The sequence below is a fragment of the Heterodontus francisci genome, chromosome 7 (genome assembly GCF_036365525.1).
Source record: "Heterodontus francisci isolate sHetFra1 chromosome 7, sHetFra1.hap1, whole genome shotgun sequence".
In the NCBI taxonomy this organism is placed as follows: Eukaryota; Metazoa; Chordata; class Chondrichthyes; order Heterodontiformes; family Heterodontidae; genus Heterodontus; species Heterodontus francisci.
Genome location: NC_090377.1, coordinates 39,696,076 through 39,720,093, shown reverse-complemented (window position 1 = coordinate 39,720,093; position 24,018 = coordinate 39,696,076). Strand labels below are relative to the sequence as shown.

General features: G+C 41.6%; 1 protein-coding gene across 11 annotated transcripts in view; it reads left to right on the top strand.

The window, feature by feature from the left end:
* Positions 1–24,018, top strand: part of spopla (speckle type BTB/POZ protein like a) — a 325,679-nt gene that overhangs the window by 250,893 nt on the left and 50,768 nt on the right. For all 11 annotated transcript variants that reach the window (XM_068035024.1, XM_068035015.1, XM_068035014.1 and 8 more), the window contains one exon: positions 12,836–12,957. In XM_068035024.1, coding sequence (XP_067891125.1) covers positions 12,836–12,957 — 122 coding nt within the window. The remainder of the gene's footprint in view (positions 1–12,835; positions 12,958–24,018) is intronic.

Genomic DNA, 24,018 nt, shown 5'->3' with positions numbered 1-24,018 from the left:
AGAAAAATACGCCAACATAGTCAGGGACTCTTATTTCCCTTGACTTTTTGATTTCTGACTTATTAATGGAATGCTGCTGAAATCTGCCCCAGGATCCAATTCTTTGAATCTAAGCTTGTAGTTGTTGCTTAAATCACTATGATGCATTGTTTCTGTTAGTGGATATCTGCAATTTATTCACAATTAGACATATGCTACCATAAATTTATTTTCATTTTAAAAGCTGGATAGACAAGAGGGAAACAGAATTTAAAAATCTCGGGCTGTCTTTTTTAAAAATCGGCCTTTTAACTTTTATTTGCTATCTAATGTTATTTTAAATCAAGTGCAAATTTAGTAGCCTTTGTATTTAGACATGCCAGTTTGGAAGGCACCCAAGTTTATATTTAATGATGAAATCTCATAACTTGTGTACAGCCATCATGTAGGGAAAATTAGTGTTTGGCTCAATGAACTCTTTTGTTTTTTTTTTATTTCCAAAATATACTTTATTCATAAAAATCTGCAAAAATTACATTGCCAAACAGTTTCAAACAGCACCAAAAAATACAAACATTGCAAGGGAGATCAGTTTCCTTCAATACTATCATGAGTTTCTTCACAACCCTTCCATTTCACAATTGTCGTGCCAATTACAGTTTTACATTTACAGCAAATGAAAATATTAACGATACAGTTCGAGGGGTTTCCCATGGATCCAGCCCCTCAGTTCAGCTTGGTGGGGGGACCTTACACTGTGGTCTTTCCCCATTGAGCCTTTGCTGCGGCTGCCCCAAGCTTTAGTGCGTCCCTCAGCACGTAGTCCTGGACCTTGGAATGTGCCAGTCTGCAACATTCGGTGGTGGACAACTCTTTGCGCTGGAAGACCAGCAAGTTTCGGGCAGACCAAAGGGCGTCTTTCACCGAATTGATAGTCCTCCAGCAGCAGTTGATGTTTGTCTCGGTGTGCATCCCTGGGAACAGCCCGTAGAGCACAGACTCCTGTGTTACAGAGCTGCTTGGGATGAACCTCGACAAAAACCACTGCATCTCTTTCCACACCTGCTTTGCAAAGACACATTCCAGGAGGAGGTGGGTGACCATCTCTTCCCCACCACAGCCAACGCGGGGGCACTGTGCGGAGAGGGCGAGACTTCTGGTGTGCATGAAGGATCTGACGGGGAGGGCCCTTCTCACCACCAGCCAAGCTACGTCTTGGTGCTTGTTTGAAAGTTCTGGTGATGAGGCATTCCGCAAAATGACTTTGACGGTCTGCTCGGGGAACCATCCGACAGGATCCACCGTCTCCTTTATCGTAGGGCCTTGAGGACATTCCGTGCATACCACTGCCTGATGGACCGGTGGTCAAAGGTGTTTTCCCGCTGAAACTGCTCCACGAAGGATAGGTGGTACGGCACGGCCCAACTGCATGGAGCGTTCCGCGGCAATGTGCCCAGGCCCATCCTTCGCAACACCGGGGACAGATAGAACCTCAGCACGTAGTGACACTTGGAGTTTGCGTATTGGAGCTCTACACACAGCTTGATGCAGCCGCACACGAAGGTGGTCATCAGGATGAGGGCCACGTTGGCTACATTTTTCCCGCCCTTGTCCAGAGGTTTGAACATCGTGTCCCTCCGGACCCGGTCCATTTTAGATCCCCAGACGAAGCGGAAAATGGCTCGGGTGACTGCCACAGCGCAGGAGTGGGGTATGGGCCAGACCTGCGCCACGTAGAGCAACAACGTGAGCGCCTCGCACCTGATGACCAGGTTCTTACCCACAATGGAGAGAGATCGCTGCCCCCACATGCCCAACTTTTGTCGTACCTTGGCTACTCGCTCCTCCCATGTTTTGGTGCACGCCCCGGCCCTTCCGAACCATATCCCCAGCACCTTCAGGTAATCTGACCTGACGGTGAAGGGGACAAAGGATCGGTCAGCCCAGTTCCCAAAGAACATGGCCTCACTCTTGCCGTGGTTAACTTTGGCTCCCGAGGCCAGTTCGAACTGGTCGCAGATGCTCATCAGTCTGCGCACGAACAGCGGATCCGAGCAGAAGACGGCGACGTCATCCATGTACAGGGAGGTTTTGACCTGAGTGCCTCCGCTGCCTGGGATTGTCACCCCTCTTATGCTCGCATCCTTCCTAATAGACTCAACAAAGGGTTCGATACAGCAAACAAACAAGACCGGGGAGAGAGGACAGCCCTGTCTGACTCCAGATTTGATCGGGAAACTTTCCGATCAATGAACTCTTTTGTTGTGTTAAACATCTGATCGACTAAACATGAGCAAATCAAAAGCAGTTCAATTCACTCTGAGGCCTGAGCAAGTAGTTCAGATCACAGTGAGACAGTAGCAAGCAGCAGAAAACTGACCAATCAAATTGCTTAATTATAATCCTGAACTTGAAGGAAGCAGAAGCTAGCTAATTAAATCGCTCAATTATTTACTTCCACATTGTTATTGCTCCATTTTCCTCCTCCTTTCAGTGTATACAGCTAGAAAGAAAATAATTGTACCACTCTAAGAAAAAATCCCACTAAACTTACCCTTAAGTATTGGTTGTGTAACATTAAAGATGCCTGCAAGAAATTTATTTAACGTAGATCCATCCTAACACAAACCTGGAGCTTGAGTTGAAAGTCTCACCTGAGCCTGGTGCTGCTTATTTCCAGTTCCTGTGGACTTTCATTATACAACTTGTAGCTTTCATAATCATTACAGCATTGAAGGAAGCCATTTGGCTAGTTAAGTCCATGCCAGCCTGCTTCTGTGGATTGCGATACCCAGAGTCCACTCATTTCTCATGAGAACCAGATAGAAAAAAAGTTCTAACTCTGATGAAAGAGACAGAGGTAGCATGCAAATTATTGTTCTTGCCCTGCCTCTGTGGGACCACTATACACAAAATGTATCACCAAAAATGGAAAGATTTGAACTTCTCTCTAGTTTTTTTTTTTGCAGATTAAGGCATTAAATAAAAACGGGGTGTTTTGTGTTGCTAAAGTTCTGATGTTTGTCCTGAGGCCACAAGAGAATATTTCAGATGCTTTGATGCTTGCTTCATATTGTTCAGGTGCTGGTCATTGAGACGCAAGAAAAATTTCCCTTAGGACTGCAACACCAATAACACCTTAACAGAAACTACAAATCCATTGTGCTTACTGTGTAATTACTGTAAATTGGCTACACTTCAAAAGTGCTTTTTTGGGTGTGAAACATTTTGGGCATAAGTCATTGAAGGCGGCAGGACAGGTTGAGAGCGTGATTAATAAAGCACAGCACCTGTGGAAGAGTCTGTCGCTCTAGAATTGGCCTTTATAGCCACTCCAGGCGCTGCTGCACAAACCATTGACCACCTCCAGGCGCTTACCCATTGTCTCTCGAGACAAGGAGACCAAAGAAGAAGAAGAAGTATCCTGTATTAATAATTTATATTTATTAGAGGCATAGAGTACAAGAGCAAGGAGGTTATGTTGAACTTGTATAAGACACTAGCCCAGCCTCAGCTGGAGTACTGCGTCCAGTTCTGGGTGTTGCGCTTTAGGAAAGATGTGAAAGCATTGGAGAGAGTACAGAAAAGATTGACGAGAATGGTGCCAGGGATGAGGAATTTCATTATGAAGATAGATTGGAAAAGTTAGGAGTGTTTTCCTTGGAGAAGAGAAGGCAGAAAAGTGATTTGATAGAGGTATTCTATATCATGAAGGGTCTGGACAGAGTAGATAGAAACTGTTCCCACTCATGAAAAGATCGAGAATGAGAGAGCACAGATTTAAAGTATTTGGTAAGAGAAGCAAAAGTGACGTGAGGAAAAACTTTTTCACGCGGCGAGTAGTTAAGGTCTGGAATGCGCTGCCTGTGAATGTGGTGGAGGCAATTGAAGCATTCAGAAGGGACTTAGACAGTTATATGAAAAGGAAGAATGCACAGGGTTACGGGGAGAAGGCGGAGGAATGGAATTGAGGGAATTGCTCTTTCAGAGAGCCAGTGCAGACACAATGGGCTGAATGGCCTCCTTCTGCACTGTAACGATTATGTGATTCTGGGTGTCTTGTGGCCCTGAAAGGCACGATATAAATGCAATTTTATTTTCTTCCATTTTCAGCGACAACTGAAAAGCATTATGGAAAGTTTTATATTATAACAATCACTTCACTTCAAAAGTACTTCATTGGCTATAAGCAGCTTTGCTTGCATGCTTACCCTATGTACACAAGCAGTGTGGGGCAAGTTTCTGCAGTTCAAGGAACTTCAGCTGACAATTGTCGAGCTGGAGTCTGAGCTGCAGACTTTGCGGGGCATCAGGGATGGGGAGAGTTACCTGGATGCTCTGTTCCAGGAGGCAGTCACACTTAGGCTAAACAAAACTTTAGAGTTGGTCAGTGATCAGGGAAAAGGCAGGCAGGTATGGGGATCCAGGATGTAGCCTTGTCCCTTGACTTTGACCAACAGGCCCAAGGTACTTGCTACCTGTGTGGATGAGAACAAGGGCTGCAGGGTGGATGGGCAAACTGTCCATGTGCAAGATCTCATTCAACTCGATGGAGTGAAAGGGGATATGATGCTGATAGGGAATAGACACTGTTCTCTGCAGCTGTGTCTGGCAGGTCTGAAGGTTGTGTTGCCTGTCCAGTGCCATGGTTAAAGATATCTCCTCGTGGCTGGCGAACTTGGAATGGGAGGGGGGGATCTGGTTGTCGTGGTCCATGTAGGTACCAATAATATAGGTTGAACTGTAAATGATGTGCTGAAATAGTTTGAGATAGGATCCAAATCAATTAATAGAACCTCAAAGGTAAAAAATTTCTGGATTATTACATGAGCCATGCCCAATTGGCATAGGGATAAACAGACTAGATTAAATGCATGGCTGAAAGTGTGGTGTAGGACACAGGGGTTTTGCTTCATAGGCCACTGACACCAGTGCTGGGGAGAAAAGAAGCTGTTCTGTTGGGACAGTCTGTACTTAAACCGGACTGAGACCAGTGTCCTGGCAAACTGAACAGCTAGAGCAGTAGTCAAAGCTTTTAACTAATAATTGGGGTGTTGGGGGGGGTGAGTAGTGGTGGGAGGATTTAGGAAAGGGTAAATTCAAATTCAGCAAATGAAATGTCGAGCTCCAGAGCAGAGTAGCGTTTTGGGTAAAAATATGCAAAGTGGGTCAGGAAGTGTTAGTGAGTAACAAAAGTAATGGGGCATTAGTGACTAAGGTGACATCAGGAAAAATTAGAAAAAGAAATCAAAGCTAAAGGCACTTTATCTGACTGTGTGAAGCATTCATAAGAAATTAGATTAATTAATAGCACAGATAGAAATTAATAGGTGTGATAGCCATTATGGAGATATGGTTGCAATGTGACCAGGGTTGGGAACTAAATATTCCAGGATACTTAACATTTAGCAGAGAGAGGCAAAATGGAAAAGGTGGGGGGGTGGGGGCTAGCACTGATAATAAAGGATGGAATTAGGACAATAGCGAGAAAGGACTTCAGCTCAGAAAACCAAGAAGTAGAGTCAGTTTGGGCAGAGCTAAGAAACGGCAGAAGGCGGAAAACAGTGGTGGGAATTGTTTATAGACCTTGGAGCAGTAGTTATAGTGTATGGCAAAGTATAAATCAGGAAATTAGAGAAGGGAAAGTATGATGGACTTGTATTTAAACTGTGCCTGTCATGACCACTGACATCCCAAAGCATTTTACAGCCAGTTAAGCACATTTGAAGTCACTGTTGTAGGAACATATGAATTAGGAGCAGAAGTAGGCCATTCGGCCCCTCGAGCCTGCTCTGCTATTCAGTAAGATCCTGGCTGATCTGTTTGCGTCTCAAATTCCACACTCCCATACACACCCGACCACCTTTGGTTCCCTTGCCTAACAAGAATCTATCTACCTCTGTCTTAAAAATATTCAATGACCCTGCCTCCATCACCTTCTGAGGCAGAGAGTTCCAAAGTCTCTCAACCCTCTTGAGAGAAAAAAAAATTCTCCTCATCTCTGTCCTAAAAGGGCGACCCCTAATTTTAAAACAGTTTCCCCTAGTTCTGGACTCGCCCACAAGAGGAAACATCCTTTCCACATCCAGTTTCTCAAGACTGTTCGGGATCTTATAAACTTCATCAAATCTCCCCTCACTCTTCTAAACTCTAGTGAAAACCAGCCCAGTCTGTCCAACCTTTCCTCATAAGACAACCTAATCATTCTGGGTATCAATCTAGTAAACCTCCTCTTAACCGCCTCCAATGCATTTACAACCTTCCTTAAATAATGCGACCAAAACTGCACACAGTATTCGAAATGTGGTCTCAGCAATGCCTGTATAACTGTAGCATGACATCCTTTTATTGTAAATGTTTCTCGTAATAAAGGATAGCATTCCATTAGCCTTCTTTATTGCTTGCTGTACCTGCATACTATCTTTTTGTGACATATGCACTAGAACACCTAGATCTCTCTGCACCTCAGAATTCGGCAGCCATTCTCCATTTAAGTAATACTCTGCTTTTTTACTCTTTCTGCCAAAGTGAACAAGTTCACATTTTCCCACATTATACTCCATCTTGCCAGATTTTTTTCCCACTCACTCAACCTATCTATCAGACTGCAAGCTCCCTTATGTCCTCTTCACTACATACTTTCCTAACTATCATTGTATCATCTACAAATTTAATTACCATGCCATCGCACCCCTCATCTAAGTCATTGATATAAATTGTAAAAAGTTGAGGCCCCAACACTGACCCATTTGGGACTCCACTCATTACATCCTGCCAATCAGAAACGGACCCATTTATGCATACTCTGTTTTCTGCCAGCCAGCCAATCTTCTATCCATGCTAATATGTTACCCCCTACCCCATGAGCTCCTACTTTGCACAATAACCTTTTATATGGCACGGTGTCAAATGCCTTCTGGAAATCCAAGTACAGTACATCAATGGGCTCCCCTTTATCCACAGCGCATGTTACTCCTTCAAAGAACTCCAATAAATTGGTTAAACGTTATTTCCCTTTCACAAAACCATGCAGATTATTCCTGATTACCGTGAGTTTTTCTAAGTGTCCAGTAATAGTCTCCTTAATGATCGATTCTAACACCTTCCCCATGAGAGACGTCAAGCTAACTGGCCTATAATTATCAGTTTTCGGCCTCCCCACATTCCCCCCCCCCGCACTTCTTGGATAGAGGGGTTATATTTGCTACTTTACAGTCTGATGGAACCTTTTCAGAATCTAGCGAATTTGGAAAACACCAATGCATCTACTACCTCATTAGCCACCTCTTTTAAGACCCTAGGATAAAGCCCATGAGGACCCGTGGACTTGTCAGCCCGCAGCTCCATCAGATTGGTCGGTACTGCTTCCCTGGTGATTGTAATTTCACCAAGTTTCTCTCTTCCTTCCACCTCCTGATTTACAGCTATTACTGGAATGTTTCTTGTATTCTCTATAGTGAAGACAGAGCAAAATATTTGTTCATTTCATCTGTCATTTCCTTATTATCTAGTACTAACTCCCCATTCTGACTCTCTAGAGGACCAACACTCACTTTACTTACTTTTTTCCTTTTTAAATACCTGTAGAAACTCTTGCTATCTGTTTTTACATTTCTAGTTGGCTTCTCATACTCGAATTTCTTTCTCCTGATTAACCTTTTAGTCATTCTCTGCTGTTCTTTATATTCTGACCAATCATCTGACCTGCTACTCATCTTTGTGCAAATTATATGCTTTTTCCTTAAGTTTGATGCTTTCCTTAACTTCTTTCATTAACTACGGATGATGGGTCGGCCCCTTAAGAATTTTTGTTTATAGTAGGAATATACTTATTCTGAGTATTCTGAAATATACCCTTAAATGTCTGCCACTCCTCTATTGATTTATCTCCTAGCCAAGTAACCCAGTTCACTTCAGCTAGCTCCGTTTTCATGCCTGCATAGTTGCCCTTATTTAAGTTTAAAATGCTAGTCTTAGACTCGCTCTTCTCTCTTTCAAACTGGTGTAAAATTCAGTCATGTTGTGGTCGCTGCTACCTAGAAGTGCCTTTATTCTGAGGTCATTAATTAATCCTGCCACATTACACAATACCAAGTCTAATATAACCTGCTAACTGGTTGTTTCCAGAACATGCTGCTCTAAGAAACTATCTTGATAGCATTCTATGAACTCCTCATCCAGGCTACTATTGCCAATCTGATTTTCCCAGTTTATATGTAGATTAAAATCACCCATGATTATTGCCGTCTCTTTATCACGAGTACCTAATATTTCTTCTTGTATACTTCGTCCTACATTATGATTACTGTTGGGGGGCCAGTAGACCACTCCCACTAGTGACTTCTTTCCCCTACTATTCTTCATCTCCACCCAAACTGATTCTACATCCTGATTTTCTGAACCAAGGTCATCTCTAACTATTGCACCAATGCCGTCCTTGATTAACAGTGCTACTCCTCCACCTTTACCTAGCTTCCTATTCTTCTTGAATGTCATTTACCCCTCAATATTCAGGACCCAATCCTTATTATCCTACAGCCACATCTCCAAAATGGTTATCAGATCATATTTATTTACTTCAATGTGTGCTATCAGTTTGTCTACTTTGTTATGAATGCTACTTGCATTCAGATACAGAGCCTTTAGTTTTTTTTTTGTTACCTTTGTAACATCTAGTCTTGACTGTTAGCGTGGTTTTAGGTTTTTTCTCTCTGTTCCTTGCTGCCATTATTTGACCTTCATTTCCCATATTACTATTCTGTTCTCCTGCCTCGCCTCTACCCCTTGATTTGCTGCATCTACCCAAGCTTGATTCCTCTCCCCCTTTGTTTAGTTTATCATGTAATAAGGGTAATACAGTAATTATGGGGGGGCTTTAATCTTCCTATTGACTGGTCACACCAAATTTGCAATAATAGTGTGGCGGACGAGTTCATAGAATGTATACAAGATAGTTTTCTAAATCAGCATATCAAGGAAACTATTAGGGGAGAAGTTATTTTGGATCTAGTAGTGTGTAATGCGAAAGGGTTAATTAATAACCTTGTAGTAAAGCGCCCTGTAGTGAAGAATGACCATAATATTAGGGCGGCGCAGTGGTTAGCACTGCAGCCTCACAGCTCCAGCGACCCGGGTTCAATTCTGGGTGCTGCCTGTGTGGAGTTTGCAAGTTCTCCCTGTGTCTGCGTGGGTTTCCTCTGGGTGCTCCGGTTTCCTCCCATAGCCAAAAGACTTGCAGGTTGATAGGAAAATTGGCCATTATAAATTGCCCCTAGTTTCGGTAGGGGAATATAGGGACAGGTGGGGATGTGGTAGGAATATGGGATTAGTGTAGGATTAGTATAAATGGGAGGTTGATGGTCGGCACAGACTCGGTGGGCTGAAGGGCCTGTTTCAATGCTGTATCTCTAAGAAATAAGAAATAGAAGGCAAAGAATCCTAAGAAATAATATGAGAATTTTATATTGGATTTCAAAGTGATTTAGTAAAGTCCAAAACTAGGATCTTAAATCTAAACAAAGCAAACTACGTAGTTATGAGGGGTGAGTTGGCTAAGATGGATTGGGAAACTATATTAAAAGATAAGGCGGTAGGCAGGCAATGGCTAGCATTTAAAGAATACATAATTTACAAGAAATATACATTCTTTTAAGCACGAAAACCTCACAGAAAATGTGGTCCAATCATGGCTAACAAGACACGTTAAAGGTAGTATTAGATCAAAGGAAGAGGCTTGTAATGTTGCCAAAAAGAGTAATACGTTTGAGGATTGGGAACATTTTGAAATTTAGCAAATGAGAACTAAGAAATTGATCAGGAAAGAGAAAAGAGAATGAGAGTAGACTAGCAAGAGACAGAATACAGATTGTAAACATTTCTATAGGTAGAAAATAGGAAGAGATTAGTGAAAGTAAATGTGAGCCCATTAGAGGCAACAAGTAAAATTATAATAGGAATAAGGAAATGGCAGAGACATTCAACAAATACTTTTTATCTATCTTGATAGTAGAAGAAACAAAAATATTCCAGAAATAATAGAGAACCAAGAGTCTAGTGAGAAAGAGGAACTTAAAGAAATCAGTATGAGTCAAAAAATGGTACTGGAGAAATTAATGGGACTAAGTGGCCACAGAGATCCAGGACCTTTATCCTAGGATTTTAAAGGAGGTAGCTGCAGAGATGGTGGATGTATTGGTTTTGATGCTCTAGAATTCCTTAGATTCTAGAACAATTCCCAAGGATTGGAAGGTGGCAAACCTAACCCAGCTCTTTAAGGAAGGATAGAGAGAGAAAGGGGAACTATAGGCCAGTTAGCCTAACATCAGTAGTTGGCAAAATACTATAATCTGTTATCAGGTGCTTGGTAACAGGGCACTTAGAAAATCATAGTATGATTAAGCAGAGGGAACATAGATTTATGAAAGGGAAATAGTGTTCGACAATTTCATTTTGAGGAAGTAACTAGTATGATGGATGAGGGGGAACCAGTGGATGCAGTGTACTTGGATTTTCTAAAAGCATTCCATAAGGTGCCACACAAGAGATGATTACACAAAATTAGGACTCATTGGATTGGGGGGTAATATATTAGCATGGATTGAGGTTTGGTTACTGGACAGAAAACAAGAAGTAGGAATAAATGGGACATTTTTGGCTTGGCAGACTGTAACTAGCGGGGTACTGCAAGGATCAATAATTGGGTCTCAGCTATTTTCAATCTATGTTAATGACTTAAATGTGGGGACTGAGGGTAATGTATCCAACTTTGCTGATAACACAAAGTTAGATAGGAAAGTAAGTGGTGACACAAAGAGACTGCGGCAGGATATATACAGGTTGGTTGAGTGGGCAAAAATGGAATAAAATGTGAAGTGTGAAATTATGCGCTTTGGTAGGAAAGATGAAAAAGCACAATAGTTTTTGAATCATGAGAGACTAGGAAATGTTTGCATTCAGAGGGACCTGGGTGTCCTTGTACATGAATTGCAGAAAGTTAACATGTAGGTACAGCAAACAATTAGGAAGGTAAATTGTATGTTAGCTTTTTTTACAAAAGGATTGAAGGAAAAGTGTAAGTAAGTCTTACCACAGTTATACAGAGCATTGGTGAGGCTACACCTGGAGTACTGTGTACAGTTTTGGTGTCTTTTTCTAAGGAAGGACATACTTGCCCTAGCGGGAGTGCAACAAAGGTTCACTGGACCGATTCTTGGGATGAGGGAGTTGTCCTGTGAGAAGAAATTGAGTAGACTATAATCCCTAGAAGAATGAGAGGTGCTCTAATTGAAACATATAAAATTCTTAAGGGACTTGACAGAGGAGATATTGAGAAAACCATTTCCCTGGCTGAGGAGTCTAGAACGTGGGATCACAGTATCAGCATAAAGGGTCGGCAATTTAGGACTGAGATGAGAAATTTATTCACTCAAAGGGTTGTGAATCTTTGAAATTCTCTACCCCAGAGATCTGTGGATGTTTAGTTAGTGAATATATTCAAGACAGATTGATAGATTTTTGGCTACTAAGGAGCTAAGGGATATGGGGATAGTGCGGGAAGGTGGAGCTGAGGTAGATCAGCCATGATCCTGTTGAAAGGCAGAAAGACTTGAAGGGCCAAATGGCCTACCCCTGCTCATATTCTTATGCAGTTCGTTTGGCTGGATCACTCGTTGGAAATTGGTGGTGCCCTTCTCCTTGTGGCATTGAACTGTCCAAAATCAATATAGTACTTGCATGCTAAGCAAGTTTTATAGTGTGCTATGTGTATCATTAAAGTATCTAATATTGTTACCTTGTCAGCCAGTGATGTATTGCTTCAGTAACATTTGCTGTGTTGCAGCAATGAGAGACCAGCTGTAGCCTTTAGGCTACAGAAAGCTTAGAACTGCACTACAGGTTCCATACTGCTTATGGCCAATATCATGGGATATCTACTTCTATAATAACTTTTTCACTGTTTACAGCTTGCAGTGTTATGTTTTTAGTCTTGTGCATATTGTACAAAAACAGGTCAATGTTTTGGTTACTATTTTCTCTTCTTTTTTTGCATGCATTCAAGAAGCCCAGTTCTGATCAATTTTCAGTTGGTTTCTCATTGACTGTAGCCAGTTACTTTATATTGTTTAACTACAAGGTATGAAAATCTTTTGACAGATACACGTTTGTGCTTTCTAAAGATAAACCGGGTTTATAGTAATGTTTTTTTTCTAATGGTAATGGGCATGCGCATCCCAAACCAGTCATCTTTTGAAAGGTTTTCCTGGTTCCAGCCCTTCTCTAGCAAATTGTCATATTTTCTAGCCAACCAACGGTCCTAATCGTTTTACTATTGCTATGATCCATTTTTTTTCTCCTCATTTTTCTTGAAATTTGCCAAAGCTCAGGTAACTCTCTCAAGTGATTGTATTGCAGATAATCTGAAGTTTCAGTTTCCATATTTCATTGTGGTCTTATGGGAGGGGTATTGGTTCTTCTTCACATTGTATGACCTGGTGTTTATTTGAAGCAAGCTCTTTATTTTACAAGCATTCATTCCTATTTTTCTAATTTTTTTTTCTAATTAATTTTTGCTGTGTTTCTTGTAGGCTTACAATGTGCTGTGAGGTTTTTTTTGCCAGTGCTGGGAAATTCTAGATGGTCCTCTGTTTGACATCACAGGATTTTCTCTGAATTTATTAGGGAAAGCTTTTTGTGAAAGTTAAATAGGCAGTGGGAAACAGTGACATTGTGCCTTTATTCCACTTTTGTGTGAGATATTAGTGTTCACTTGCTGGGCAATCTTAGGTCTGTATATTCTTGATTAAGTTTTTTTTACAAAGTATTATTTCATTCAAATCCTTTTTTGGTTAATATTTAGGTAAAAGTGGTAAAATTCTCCTACATGTGGACCATCAATAACTTTAGCTTTTGTCGAGAAGAAATGGGCGAAGTGTTAAAGAGTTCAACTTTCTCATCTGGGCCAAATGATAAAATGAAGTGGTAAGTTTTAGTTCTACATAATGGTCTCAGCATAACACTTCTGTTAATCAAAGAGGCTGTAGGGATGGAGTATGGAAAATGATTCAGTGGAACGGATTGTATTTGCATATGACTATGTATAAATTTACATGTCAGTTATCACTTCAGGATCCCCATTAATAATGGCTTTGAAAACCTGTTAATTTACAGTGGTTAACTGCCCTTGGTGACAAAAAAGATATTTGAAGCAAAATATCAAATTATTTTATTTCTCAGCAATCTTTCCCTTCTGTTGATATGCACAATTACATGTATTGGATATGATTGTATACAAGACTTCAAATTTAGGGCACTGTTTGGAGGCAGAAAGTGTGGGGTTGGAAACATCCTGTGTGGAGTCATTGTGATAGATGGTACCACAGCTCAATCTGGAGACCTGCTCCTAGGCTGGTCCCACTCTGGTGTCTATTGGACTCAATAGCACTATGCTTCCAAGCTGCAATTCCCTCTGCCCAGCCTCTTGGTCTTTCTCTGTGTATCGGTTTGTGAATACATGGAATGGTCAAATCAAATTATTTCCATAGATCTGGGGTAAGTAATGGTGCATTGTATATTTCGTTGTAGGTTTTGCATTAGATCCTCTGCCTAGAAGCTGGTGTGGGGAAGATTACCTTGTTAATTAAGTATATATAGTAACCAAATGTGTAGTATTCAGTTGCTTTAGATCTGTGCTCGATTTTTGCGCAAAGATGGGAGGCAGGTCAGAAGATTGGACAGAATATAAAAAGCACCAAAGAATGACTAAAAGATTGATGAGGAAGGTAAAATTAGAGTACGAGAGTTAAGCTAGCTAGAAATATAAAGACAGATAGTAAGAGTTTCTATAGATATTTTTAAAAAGAGTTAACAGAGTGAGCGTTGGTCCTGTAGAAAGTGAGTCTGGGGAATTAATAATGGATAATAAGGAGATGGCAGATGAATCGAACAGATATTTTGCATCGGTCTTCACGATTGAGGATACGGGTAACATCCCAGTATTAGCTGTAAGTCAGGAAATGGAAGGGAGGGAGGAACTCAAGAAAATTACAATCGCCAGGGAAGTGCTACTGAACAAATTGTTGGAGCTGCGGGCTGACAAGTCCCCGGGTCCTGATGGACTTCATCCTAGGGTGTTAAAAGAAGTGGCTAGTGAGATAGTTGATGCTTTAGTTTTAATTTTCCAAAATTCCCTAGATTCGGGGAAGGTTCCATTAGATTGGCAAATAACAAATGTAACTCTTTTTTATTCAAAAATGGGGTGGGGGGGGGGTGGGGAGACAGAAAGCAGGAAACTACAGGCCAATTAGCTTAACATCTGTCTTAGGGAAAATGTTAGAAGCTATTATTAAAGACGTTATAGCAGGGCATTTAGAAAAATTCAAGGTAATGAGGCAGAGTCAACATGGTTTTGGGAAAGGGAAATCACGTTTAACCAATTTATTGGAGTTCTTTGAGGGAGTTACATGTGCTGTGGATAAAGGGGAACCGGTGGGTGTCTTGTACTTAGATTTCCAGAAGGCATTAGAAAAGGTGCCACATCAAAGGTTATTGCAGAAAATAAAAGATCATGGTGTAGGGGGTAACATATTGGCATGGATAGAAGATTGGTTAGCTAACACGAAACAGAGTAGCCATAAATAGGTCATTTTCTGGTTGGCAAGATGTAACGAGTGGCGGGGTCTGTGCTAGGGCCTCAACTTTTTACAATTTATATAAATGACTTGGATGAAGGGACCAAAGGTATGGTTACTAAATTTGCTGTTGACACAAAGATAGGTAGAAAAGTAACTTGTGAAGAGGATATAAGGGGACTATAAGGGATATAGATAGGTTAAGTGAGTGGGCAAATGGAGTATAATGTGGAAAAGTGTGAAATTGTCCACTTTGGCAGGAAGAATAAAAAAGCATATTATCTAAATGGTGAGAGATTGCAGAGCTCGGAGATGCAGAGGGATCTAGGTGTCGTAGTGCATGAATCACAAAAGGTTAGTATGCAGGTACAGCACGTAATTAGGAAAGCTAATAGAATGTTATTGTTTATCGCGAGGGGAATTGAATACAAAAGTAGGGTGCTTATGCTTCAGCTATACAGGGCATTGGTGAGACCACATCTGGAGCTCTGTGTACAGTACTGATCTCCTTATTTAAGGAAGGATGTAAATGTGTTGGAGGCAGTACAGAGAAGGTTTACTAGACTAATACCTAGAATGGACAGGCTGTCTTATGAAAAATTGGACAGGCTAGGCTTGTATCCGCTGGAATTTAGAAGAGTAGGAGGCGACTTGATTGAAACATATAAGATGCTGAGGGGTCTTGACAGGGTGGATGTGGAAAGGATGTTTCCCCTTGGAGAATCTAGAACTCGGGGTCACTGCTTAAAAATAAGGGGTCGCCCATTTAAGACAGAGAGGAGGAAAAGATTTTTCTCTGAGGGTCGTGAGTCTTTGAAATTCTCTTCCTTAAAAGGTGGTGGAAGCAGAGTCTGAATATTTTTAAGGCAGAGGTAGATAAATTCTTGATAAGGGGGTGGAATGTTATTGGGGTAGGTGGAAATGTGGAGTAATCAGTTCAGCCATGAACTTATTGAAAGGCGGAGCAGGCTCGAAGGGCCGAGTGGCCTACTCCTGCTCCTAATTCGTATGTTCTTATGTATGTTCGTAAACTGCAACCAAATCAAATTTAATGTTTTTTTTCAGATATAGTCATGACAGTCATATACTTGAAGATAATTTCAGAAATGATTGTACACTAAGGATGGGAATCAATCTCTGGCTTTGGATGCAGTCAAGATGAACCAAAGCTAAATTCTTGGCTTATTCTCAGTTCACCCAACTTTTAACGGTGTTGTTATGACTAGGTGAGAAAGGTGTCTAGGGGTACCTCTCAGCCTTCACCTGGTGTTACTGTAACAGGATTTAAGTTTAAACACACCATGTTTTTAGCTCCCCCTTGGTGAATCCTTGTTCACTGCTTTCCAATTATAAGGCATTTTGGCTGGCAGAGGGGCCCCTTTTGTGTCCTGCTTTTCTTTCTCTCCCAGGACTGCTTGGGCTCCTATCACCTTCCCACCCTTTGTCCTTTTCGGATTTGCGGGGGTGACTAGGGAAGGTTCTCCCCTGGGAAACCGACTTTTAAATTAAAGCAAACTCATCGGCCAGAACAGCCACTTGCCGGGCTCTCTGAACCTGCTGCTCCTCTACATGGGTCTTTATGGAGAGTGGGAGAGAGTGTTTAAATTCCTCGAACAGAATTACTTCTCTGAGATTCTCATAGCTGAGCGGTACTTTAAGAGCCCTCAGCCACTGGTCAAAAGCCAGCTGCTTGCTTGCTTTCAAACTCCAGATAAGTTTGATTAGCTTGCTTCTTGAGGGTTCTAAACATTTGGCGATAGGCTTCAGGTACCAATTCATATGCCCCGAGGATAATATTTTTGGTCAATTCATAATTTGATGAGCTCTCATCTGGCAACAGGGAATAGACCTCATGGGCTTTTCCAGAGAGCTTGCTTTGCAGTAAAAGAGGCCAGGTCTCAGCTGGCCATTTTAGCTGCCTTGCTAGTTTTTCAAAGGACATAAAAAACACATCTTCCTCATTGAATTTTGGAATTAATTGAGCTAGTTTTAACAATTCTGTACCCAGCCCTGAATTCTGCTCCTCCATATTGGCCATGCTTTCACTGGGGTTACTCTGCCGCCCCCTATTTAACACAAGCTGCTTCAACTCTCTCAATTTGCATTCTTTCTGGAAGGTTCTTTCTCTCTCTCTCTCTCTGTCTCGCTCCTGTCTCTCTCTCTCCTGCCTCTCCCCCTCTCTCTCTCTCTCTCTCTCTCTCTCGCTCCTGCCTCTCTCTCTCGCTCCTGCCTCTCTCTCTCTCTCTCGCTCCTGCCTCTCTCTCTCTCTCTCGCTCCTGCCTCTCTCTCTCTCTCTCGCTCCTGCCTCTCTCTCTCTCTCTCGCTCCTGCCTCTCTCTCTCTCTCTCGCTCCTGCCTCTCTCTCTCTCTCTCGCTCCTGCCTCTCTCTCTCTCTCTCGCTCCTGCCTCTCTCTCTCTCTCTCGCTCCTGCCTCTCTCTCTCTCTCTCTCTCTCGCTCCTGTCTCTCTCTCTCTCTCGCTCCTGCCTCTCTCTCTCTCGCTCCTGCCTCTCTCCCTTTCTCTTTCTCTTCTAATTCAAGTTTCCTTTGTTCCAGTTGTATCTTTACTAACAGTACCCTGTTTGGGTCAACTTCTAACACTGTTTCTGCTTCTTCAGATTCAGGGAAAAATGGTTGGCTACGAGCCTTAGCAGTTTCCTCACCTTGCCACATACAGTGATCCCACACTGCTCAGCCATTTTTCTCAGCTCGTCCATAGACAGTGCTTTTAACTTATCCTAAGTTACTTCCCCCTGGCTTGGGGAACTATTAGCTTCAGTTGCAGACATGTTAGTATTCAAGCACACACAACCACAAGAAAATCTGTATTGAAATCTTGCTCTTTTTGATTGGGAACAATTTGGCTTCCCACTTCCAATTTCTCTCGTTTGTGGGTAAAATCCAGGACGGTAGCACCCAAATTTCTGTTACGACTAGGTGAGAAAGGTGTCTAGGGGTCCCTCTCTGCCTTCACCTGGTCTTGCCGTAACAGGGTTTAATTTAAACACACCATGTTTTTAACTCCCCCTTCATGAATCCTTGTTCACTGCTTTCCAATTATAAGGCAAAGAAACCAGCTTTTTTAGGTTTAAAGAAGAAAAGTTTAAATTTATTAAACTTGAACTCTAATTCGGTTAATGCCTACAGATACACAACGCGCACCACACTAGCATGCATACGTGATACACACATGCAAATAGAGACAGAAAAGAGCAGAAGAAAAATAAAGTGGAAATATTTGAGGCAATATCTGAAGAGTTGTTACGGTTCTTCGAGCTCACTGGAGAGTGCTTGATTGTTGGTAGATCTTGCTTTTCGTTGGGGCCCAGTATTATTCTTAAACCTGTTCGCTGTAGGAGATTTTTCTCTCTTGGGGTTCATGTGTCTGCAGTGGATTCAGAGTCTTGTGAGAAAGATGGGAGCAGACAGGAAAGAGATCTTATCAGTCCAGGAGCAAACAGACACTCTGACTTCCAATTCTGTGGCCAGTTCAAAAGAAAATCCTGGAACAGCCAGGTCTAACCAGTCCTGGCCCTTGTGGATTGTATCCTCCTTAGCAGGCCCTGGAATGCACTTCCTCACCTTCAATGTCTGTTAGTATGTAAATGTTTTTTGCTGGCCATGGCTGATCTGTTTAACAAGTCATTTCCTTGCTACAACAACAGTTGAAAATCAATGTTCGTGACAAAATGTATGTGCCTCATTCTTGGCAGGTGGGGGTCTAGCATGACAGTGTGAAGTTCAAAGCTATTGACATGAGAGGAAAGAATCTTGTGGTACTACATTGTTTGAGTGAAGCCAATTTTTTAAACATTGTGAAAGTGAATCTAAGCTGCTTGTGATAAATTAATGTTCTAATAGCTTTTAGAAAACTTTAATTGTTTGAATAGAAATTGTAAGCCTAGATTTGTTCATCCTCATGTGCTCAAACTTTACATAGTCAGGAATTTGTCATTTTACAATTTAGAAATAATAGCTAGGTAAATGTCACTAAGAGTTTTGCATCTTAATTGAATGACTTTTTTTATTCTTTCCTGGGATGTGGGCATCGCTGGCAGGCCAGCATTTGTTTCCCATCCCTAATTGCCCTTGACAACTGAGTGGCTTGCTCCGCCATTTCAGAGGGAAGTTAAGAGTCAACCACATTGCTATGGGTCTGGAGTCCCATGTAGGCCTGACCAGGTAAGGATGGCAGATTTCCTTCCCTAAAAGAAGTGAACCTGATGGGTTTTTACGACAATCGATGATAGTTTTATGGCACCATTACTGAGACTAGCTTTCAGTTCCAGATTTTTAATTGATTAACTGAATTCAAATGCCATGGTGGGATTTGAACCAGTGTCCCCAGGGCATTAGCCTGAGCTTCTGGATTACTCGTCCAGTGACTTTACCAATATGCCACCATCTCCTTCCTGTCACCCTGCTTTGTACAGAGCTTAGGTCATCGCCCTAATTTATTTTTCTGTTGTCTACAGCAGTATTTTTCTATCTACCAAACTTGAAAAAGTTTGTTTTTGGCTGCTTGTTAGTAGCTTGTTCGATCAAGTATGTATCAGTCTGTAATCCTGTCGTAATAATTTCTGCATGTAACTTCTTAGTAAGTTCAGTTTTTACAAAGTTATTGATGAAATATTTTCCCAATTAATATTTGTTGCATGGATGAGAGAAATATTGGGGGAGGGTTGCTCTCTCTCTTCCGCACTCTCCCCCCCCAACTTAGCAAAACTGCCTCAAAATTCCTGGCATAGATTTTCTTGGGACAGTCAGTTTGAGCAAATTTTGAAACAATGAAATAAAAAAAGTTAATAGTTGCCAGGGCTACAGCAAAAGTTCCATAAGCAAGTTGGTCACCAGTTCTAAAACTAACCAGCCAGTATAGCTGGGATGCTGGCATGCTGCAGTCATCCTCAAAAATGTGTATTTTTATCATACAGGAATTGGAAAGTTTCACAGTAAATATATGAGACTCAGCATAGGACAAAACTTTTTTTATGTTTATAATATGCGCGTGTATATACATATGTATGTGCATATTATTGCTGGTATTGTTTTAGTGCTGGTGACTTCCCTGTTGTCACTAATCTGGTAGATAATGGTAGCAGTATTGATGATGTACTGTATGTTGGAATCTTTGTTCAATACGGAGAATTTGGATGCAGTCAAGATGGTCCAAAACTAAATTCATGGGAATTCTCTGTGGGGCTAATTTTTGGAAGTTGTAGTTCCAAAAGTTCAATTTTGGAAGGGATTTTATACGAAATAAACGTAATGTTTTAATTAAACATATTTTTTTTTAAAAATCTAGGAATTCTTGGGCTTCACCATTCAATGCTGCAGTCCCACCATCATCACTGGGTGATATTGGCAGATATCTGTATGATAAAAATCGAATTTTCATTTTGCTTTATGTGCACTAGCCTCCCAAAAGTACAGTTCTTTATTTGATTGTCTTAAACCTTGTCAACTTTATTAGTTAAATTTGTCAGACTGTAATTTAGTCATTTTAATCTTTGGAAATGCATCCTTTTTGGATTTAATTTCAGTGGTGTTACGGAGAGTGTTCCGCATTTAAAATAAGTGCCAGAAGCATCCGACCGTTCCATCTTGCTGAGAAGATGGCATTTCTTTCCAAATTATGGTTTAAGATTGAAATTATTGTAAGGCAGGATAGAGTGGTTGCTTTATGTTCAATGTAAGAATAGAAAGGCAAATTATTATCGAAATGGAGAGTAACTTCAGAGTGCTTTGGTGCAGAGGGATCTGGGTGTCCACGTGCATGAATCACAGAAAACTAGCATGCAGGTACCGCAGGTAATAAGGAAGGCAAATGGAATTTTGGCATTTATTGCTAAAGGAATAGAGTATAAAAGGAAGGAAGTGTTGCTGCAACTGTACAAGGCATTAGTGAGACCGCAGCTGGAGTATTGCGTACAGTTTTGGTCCCCTTACTTGAGGGATGTAGTTGCATTGGAGGCAGTTCAGAGGAGGTTCATTAGATTGATTCCAGAGATGTGGGGTTTGTCTTATGAAGAGAGATTGAGCAGTTTAGGCCTTTACTCTCTAGAGTTTAAAAGAATGAGAGGAGATCTAATTGAGGTATATAAGATGATTAAGGGGATTGACAAAGTGGACGTAGAGAGGATGTTTCCTCTTGTGGATCAATCTAGAAGGAGAGGTCATAGTTTTAGGATACGGGGTAGCAGATTTAAAACAGAGATGAGGAGAAATTACTTCTCTCAAAGGGTCGTGAGTCTGTGGAATTCACTACCCCAGAGTGTGGTGGATGCTGGGACATTGAGTAAATTTAAGGAGGAGATAGATTTTTAATTAGTAATAGGTTGAAGGGTTATGGAGAACGGGCAGGAAAGTGGAGTTGAGGCCGAGATGAGATCAGCCATGATCGTATTGAATGGCGGAGGAGGCTTGAGGGGCTGAATTGCCTACTCCTGCTCCTAGGTTTTATGTTCTTATGTAATCAAGGTCAATATATAATAGTATCCTCAAAGAAAGTGTTTGAACTTCAAAGGAGAACTTGACAAGTTAGCTATGAATATTTAGATGTTCATCAGTTTCTGTTCATGGTTGCTGTTAAATATATGGGAGGGGGGCAGAATTCTGCAAGTGGTGTTCGTATGCCTATTGCTGGATAGTGTTGTCTCCAACAATTTGCCTATGGGAGTTAGGCAAGCAATTGGTTCTTTGTCAATAATGTTTTACATAAAGACACAAGCAATAGGTGATGGAGTAGACCATATGGCATGTCGAGCCTGCTCCTTCATTCAATATGACCATGGCTGATCCTCTGCATCGTTCTACTTTCCCACCTGCTTCCCATATCCCTCGATTCCCTGAGAGACTGTAAATCTGTTTATCTCAGCCTTAAATATATCCAATGATGGAGCATCCACAACCCTCTGGGTAGTGAATTTTGACAATTCACATCCCTCTAAGTGAAGAAATTTCTCCTCATCTTAGTCCTAAATGATCGGTCCCTTTTATCCTGAGATTGTGCCCCTGTGTTCTAGATTTCCCCAGCCAGAGGAAACAACCTCTCCGTGTCTACCCTGATAACCCTCCTCAGAATCTTGTCTGATTCTCTAAATTACAGAGAATGTATTGTATGCTAGGGTATCTTGAATATTTTCAGCAGTCAACACAGTTTTATATAGTGTATGCTACTAATGGTACTGCCTCTGAATCATTTTTAATAGTGAGAATTTTGATCAGCAATCCAACCTGTACAAAGTTATTTATTTGCAATATTTTCCACCTTCTGAATTGACAAATATTATGCTATCATACATACTCTCCAGTAAGCACTTTACCTTGACTGAGGTTAATCGTGAGACCTGGGGTGTGCCAACTCTGAGGCAGAGACAAATAGGACACAGGGCTCAGTTCATAAGAAATATGGATGGGCTTAGAGAAACTGTTCACGAAAGAAAACTGTTGGTCAAAGCCCAAATCTTTACCGCTTCTGCCTACTTAATTTTTTTTAATGATCAGAATGTGGGCTACGTTAGCAAGACCCCATTTATTGCCCATCTTTAATTGCCCTGAGACGGTAGTGTTGGCGATCTTGAACCACTGCAGTTCTGTGGTGATGCTTTCAGAGTAGTGGTAGATAGTGAATTCCATAATATTAAACAGTGGCAATAAAAGGATGACAAATCATGCCCAAATCAGGGTGGTGTGTGACTTGGAGATGAACTTGAAGATGACAATGGTGGCATTACATTGCTCCTTTTGTCCTCCTCACTGGTAGAGGTCACATGGGAGGGTGGTGTTGCGAAAATTTGACATTGAACCACACAAGGAGATATGAAGGCAGATTACAAAATGTTTGGCCAAAGAGGTAGGTTTCATGTAGCATTTTAAAGGAGGAAACTGAGGCAGAGAGATGGAGAGATTTCGGGAGCGAATTCCAGAACTTTAGGTCCTTGACCGCTAAAGGCATAGTGCTAATGTCGGCACAATTAAAGTCTGGAATGCGCAAGAGGCCAGAATTGGTGGAGTGCAGATGTTTCGTCTCGGAGGTTAAGGCTGGAAGAGATTACAGAGATCGGGAGGAGCGATACTAGGAGAAATTTGAAAACAAGAATGAGAGTTTTAAAACAAAGGCGTTGCTTAACTCGTGGCATGATTATTACTTGCTGCTTCTCAGTCCAGCTGTGGATGCTATCCAGATCCTGCTGTATGGCTTGCATGGTTTGCATTAGTTTCTTTTTATTTGTTCATGGGATGTGAGCATCCTTCACAAGACCAGCATTTTATTGCCCATCCCTAATTGCCCTCGAGATGGTGGTGGTGTTCCCAGAAATCTGCTGTCCTTGGCCTTCAAAGTCGTGAGTTTGGGTGCTGTTGCAGCTGCAATGCATCTGGTAGATGCTAAGTGCAGCTGCCGGTGTGTGCTGTTGGTGGAGGGAATGAATGTTTAAGGAACAAGGAAGATAGATGAGGGTAGTGCAATTGATGTGGTCTACATGGATTTTAGTAAGGCTTTTGACAAGATCTCTCATGGCAGACTAGTTAGCAAAATAAAATCCCATGGGATCCAAGGAATTGCAATGGATTCAAACTTGGCTCAGCGGCAGGAAAAAAAGGGTAATTGTTGACGGATCTTTTTGCGTCTGGAGGACTGATTCCAGCGGTGTTCCGCAGGGCTCAGTACTGGGTCCCTAGCTTTTTGTAGTATATATTAACGATTTGGACATAAACGTAGGGGATATGATCAAGAAGTTTGCAGGTGACCTGAAGATTGGCCATGTGGTAGATAGCGAGGAGGATAGCAGTAGGCTGCAGGAAGATATTGATGGTCTGGTCAGATAGGCAGAAAAGTGGCAAATGGAATTCAACCCAGAGAAGTGTGAGGTGATGCATTTGGGGAGGTCAAACAAGGCAAAGGAATACACGATTAATGGAAAATACGGAGAGGTGTAGAGGAAGTGCAGGACCTTGGAATGAATGTCCACAGATCCCTGAAGGTAGCAGGACAGGTCGATAAAGTGGTTAAGGAGGCATATGGAATCCATTCCTTTATTTGCCAAGGTATAGAAAATAAGAGCAGGGAGGTTCTTCTGGAACTGTATAAAACATTGGTCAGGTCACAACTTGAGTACTGTGTGCAGTTCTGGTCACCTCATTACAGAAAGGATGTAATTGCATTAGAGAGGGTGCAGAGGAGATTTACGAGGATGTTCCCAGGACTGGAAAAATGCAGCTATGAGGAAAGAATTGGATAGGCTGGGGTGGTTCTTCTTGGAACAGAGAAGGCTGAGGGGAGATCTGATTGAAATGTACAAAATTTTGAGGGCCCTGGACAGAGTGGAGGTGAAGGGCCTGTTTATCTTAGCAGAGAGGTCAATGACTGGGGGGGGCATAGATTTAAAGTGATTGGTAGAAAGATTAGAAGGAA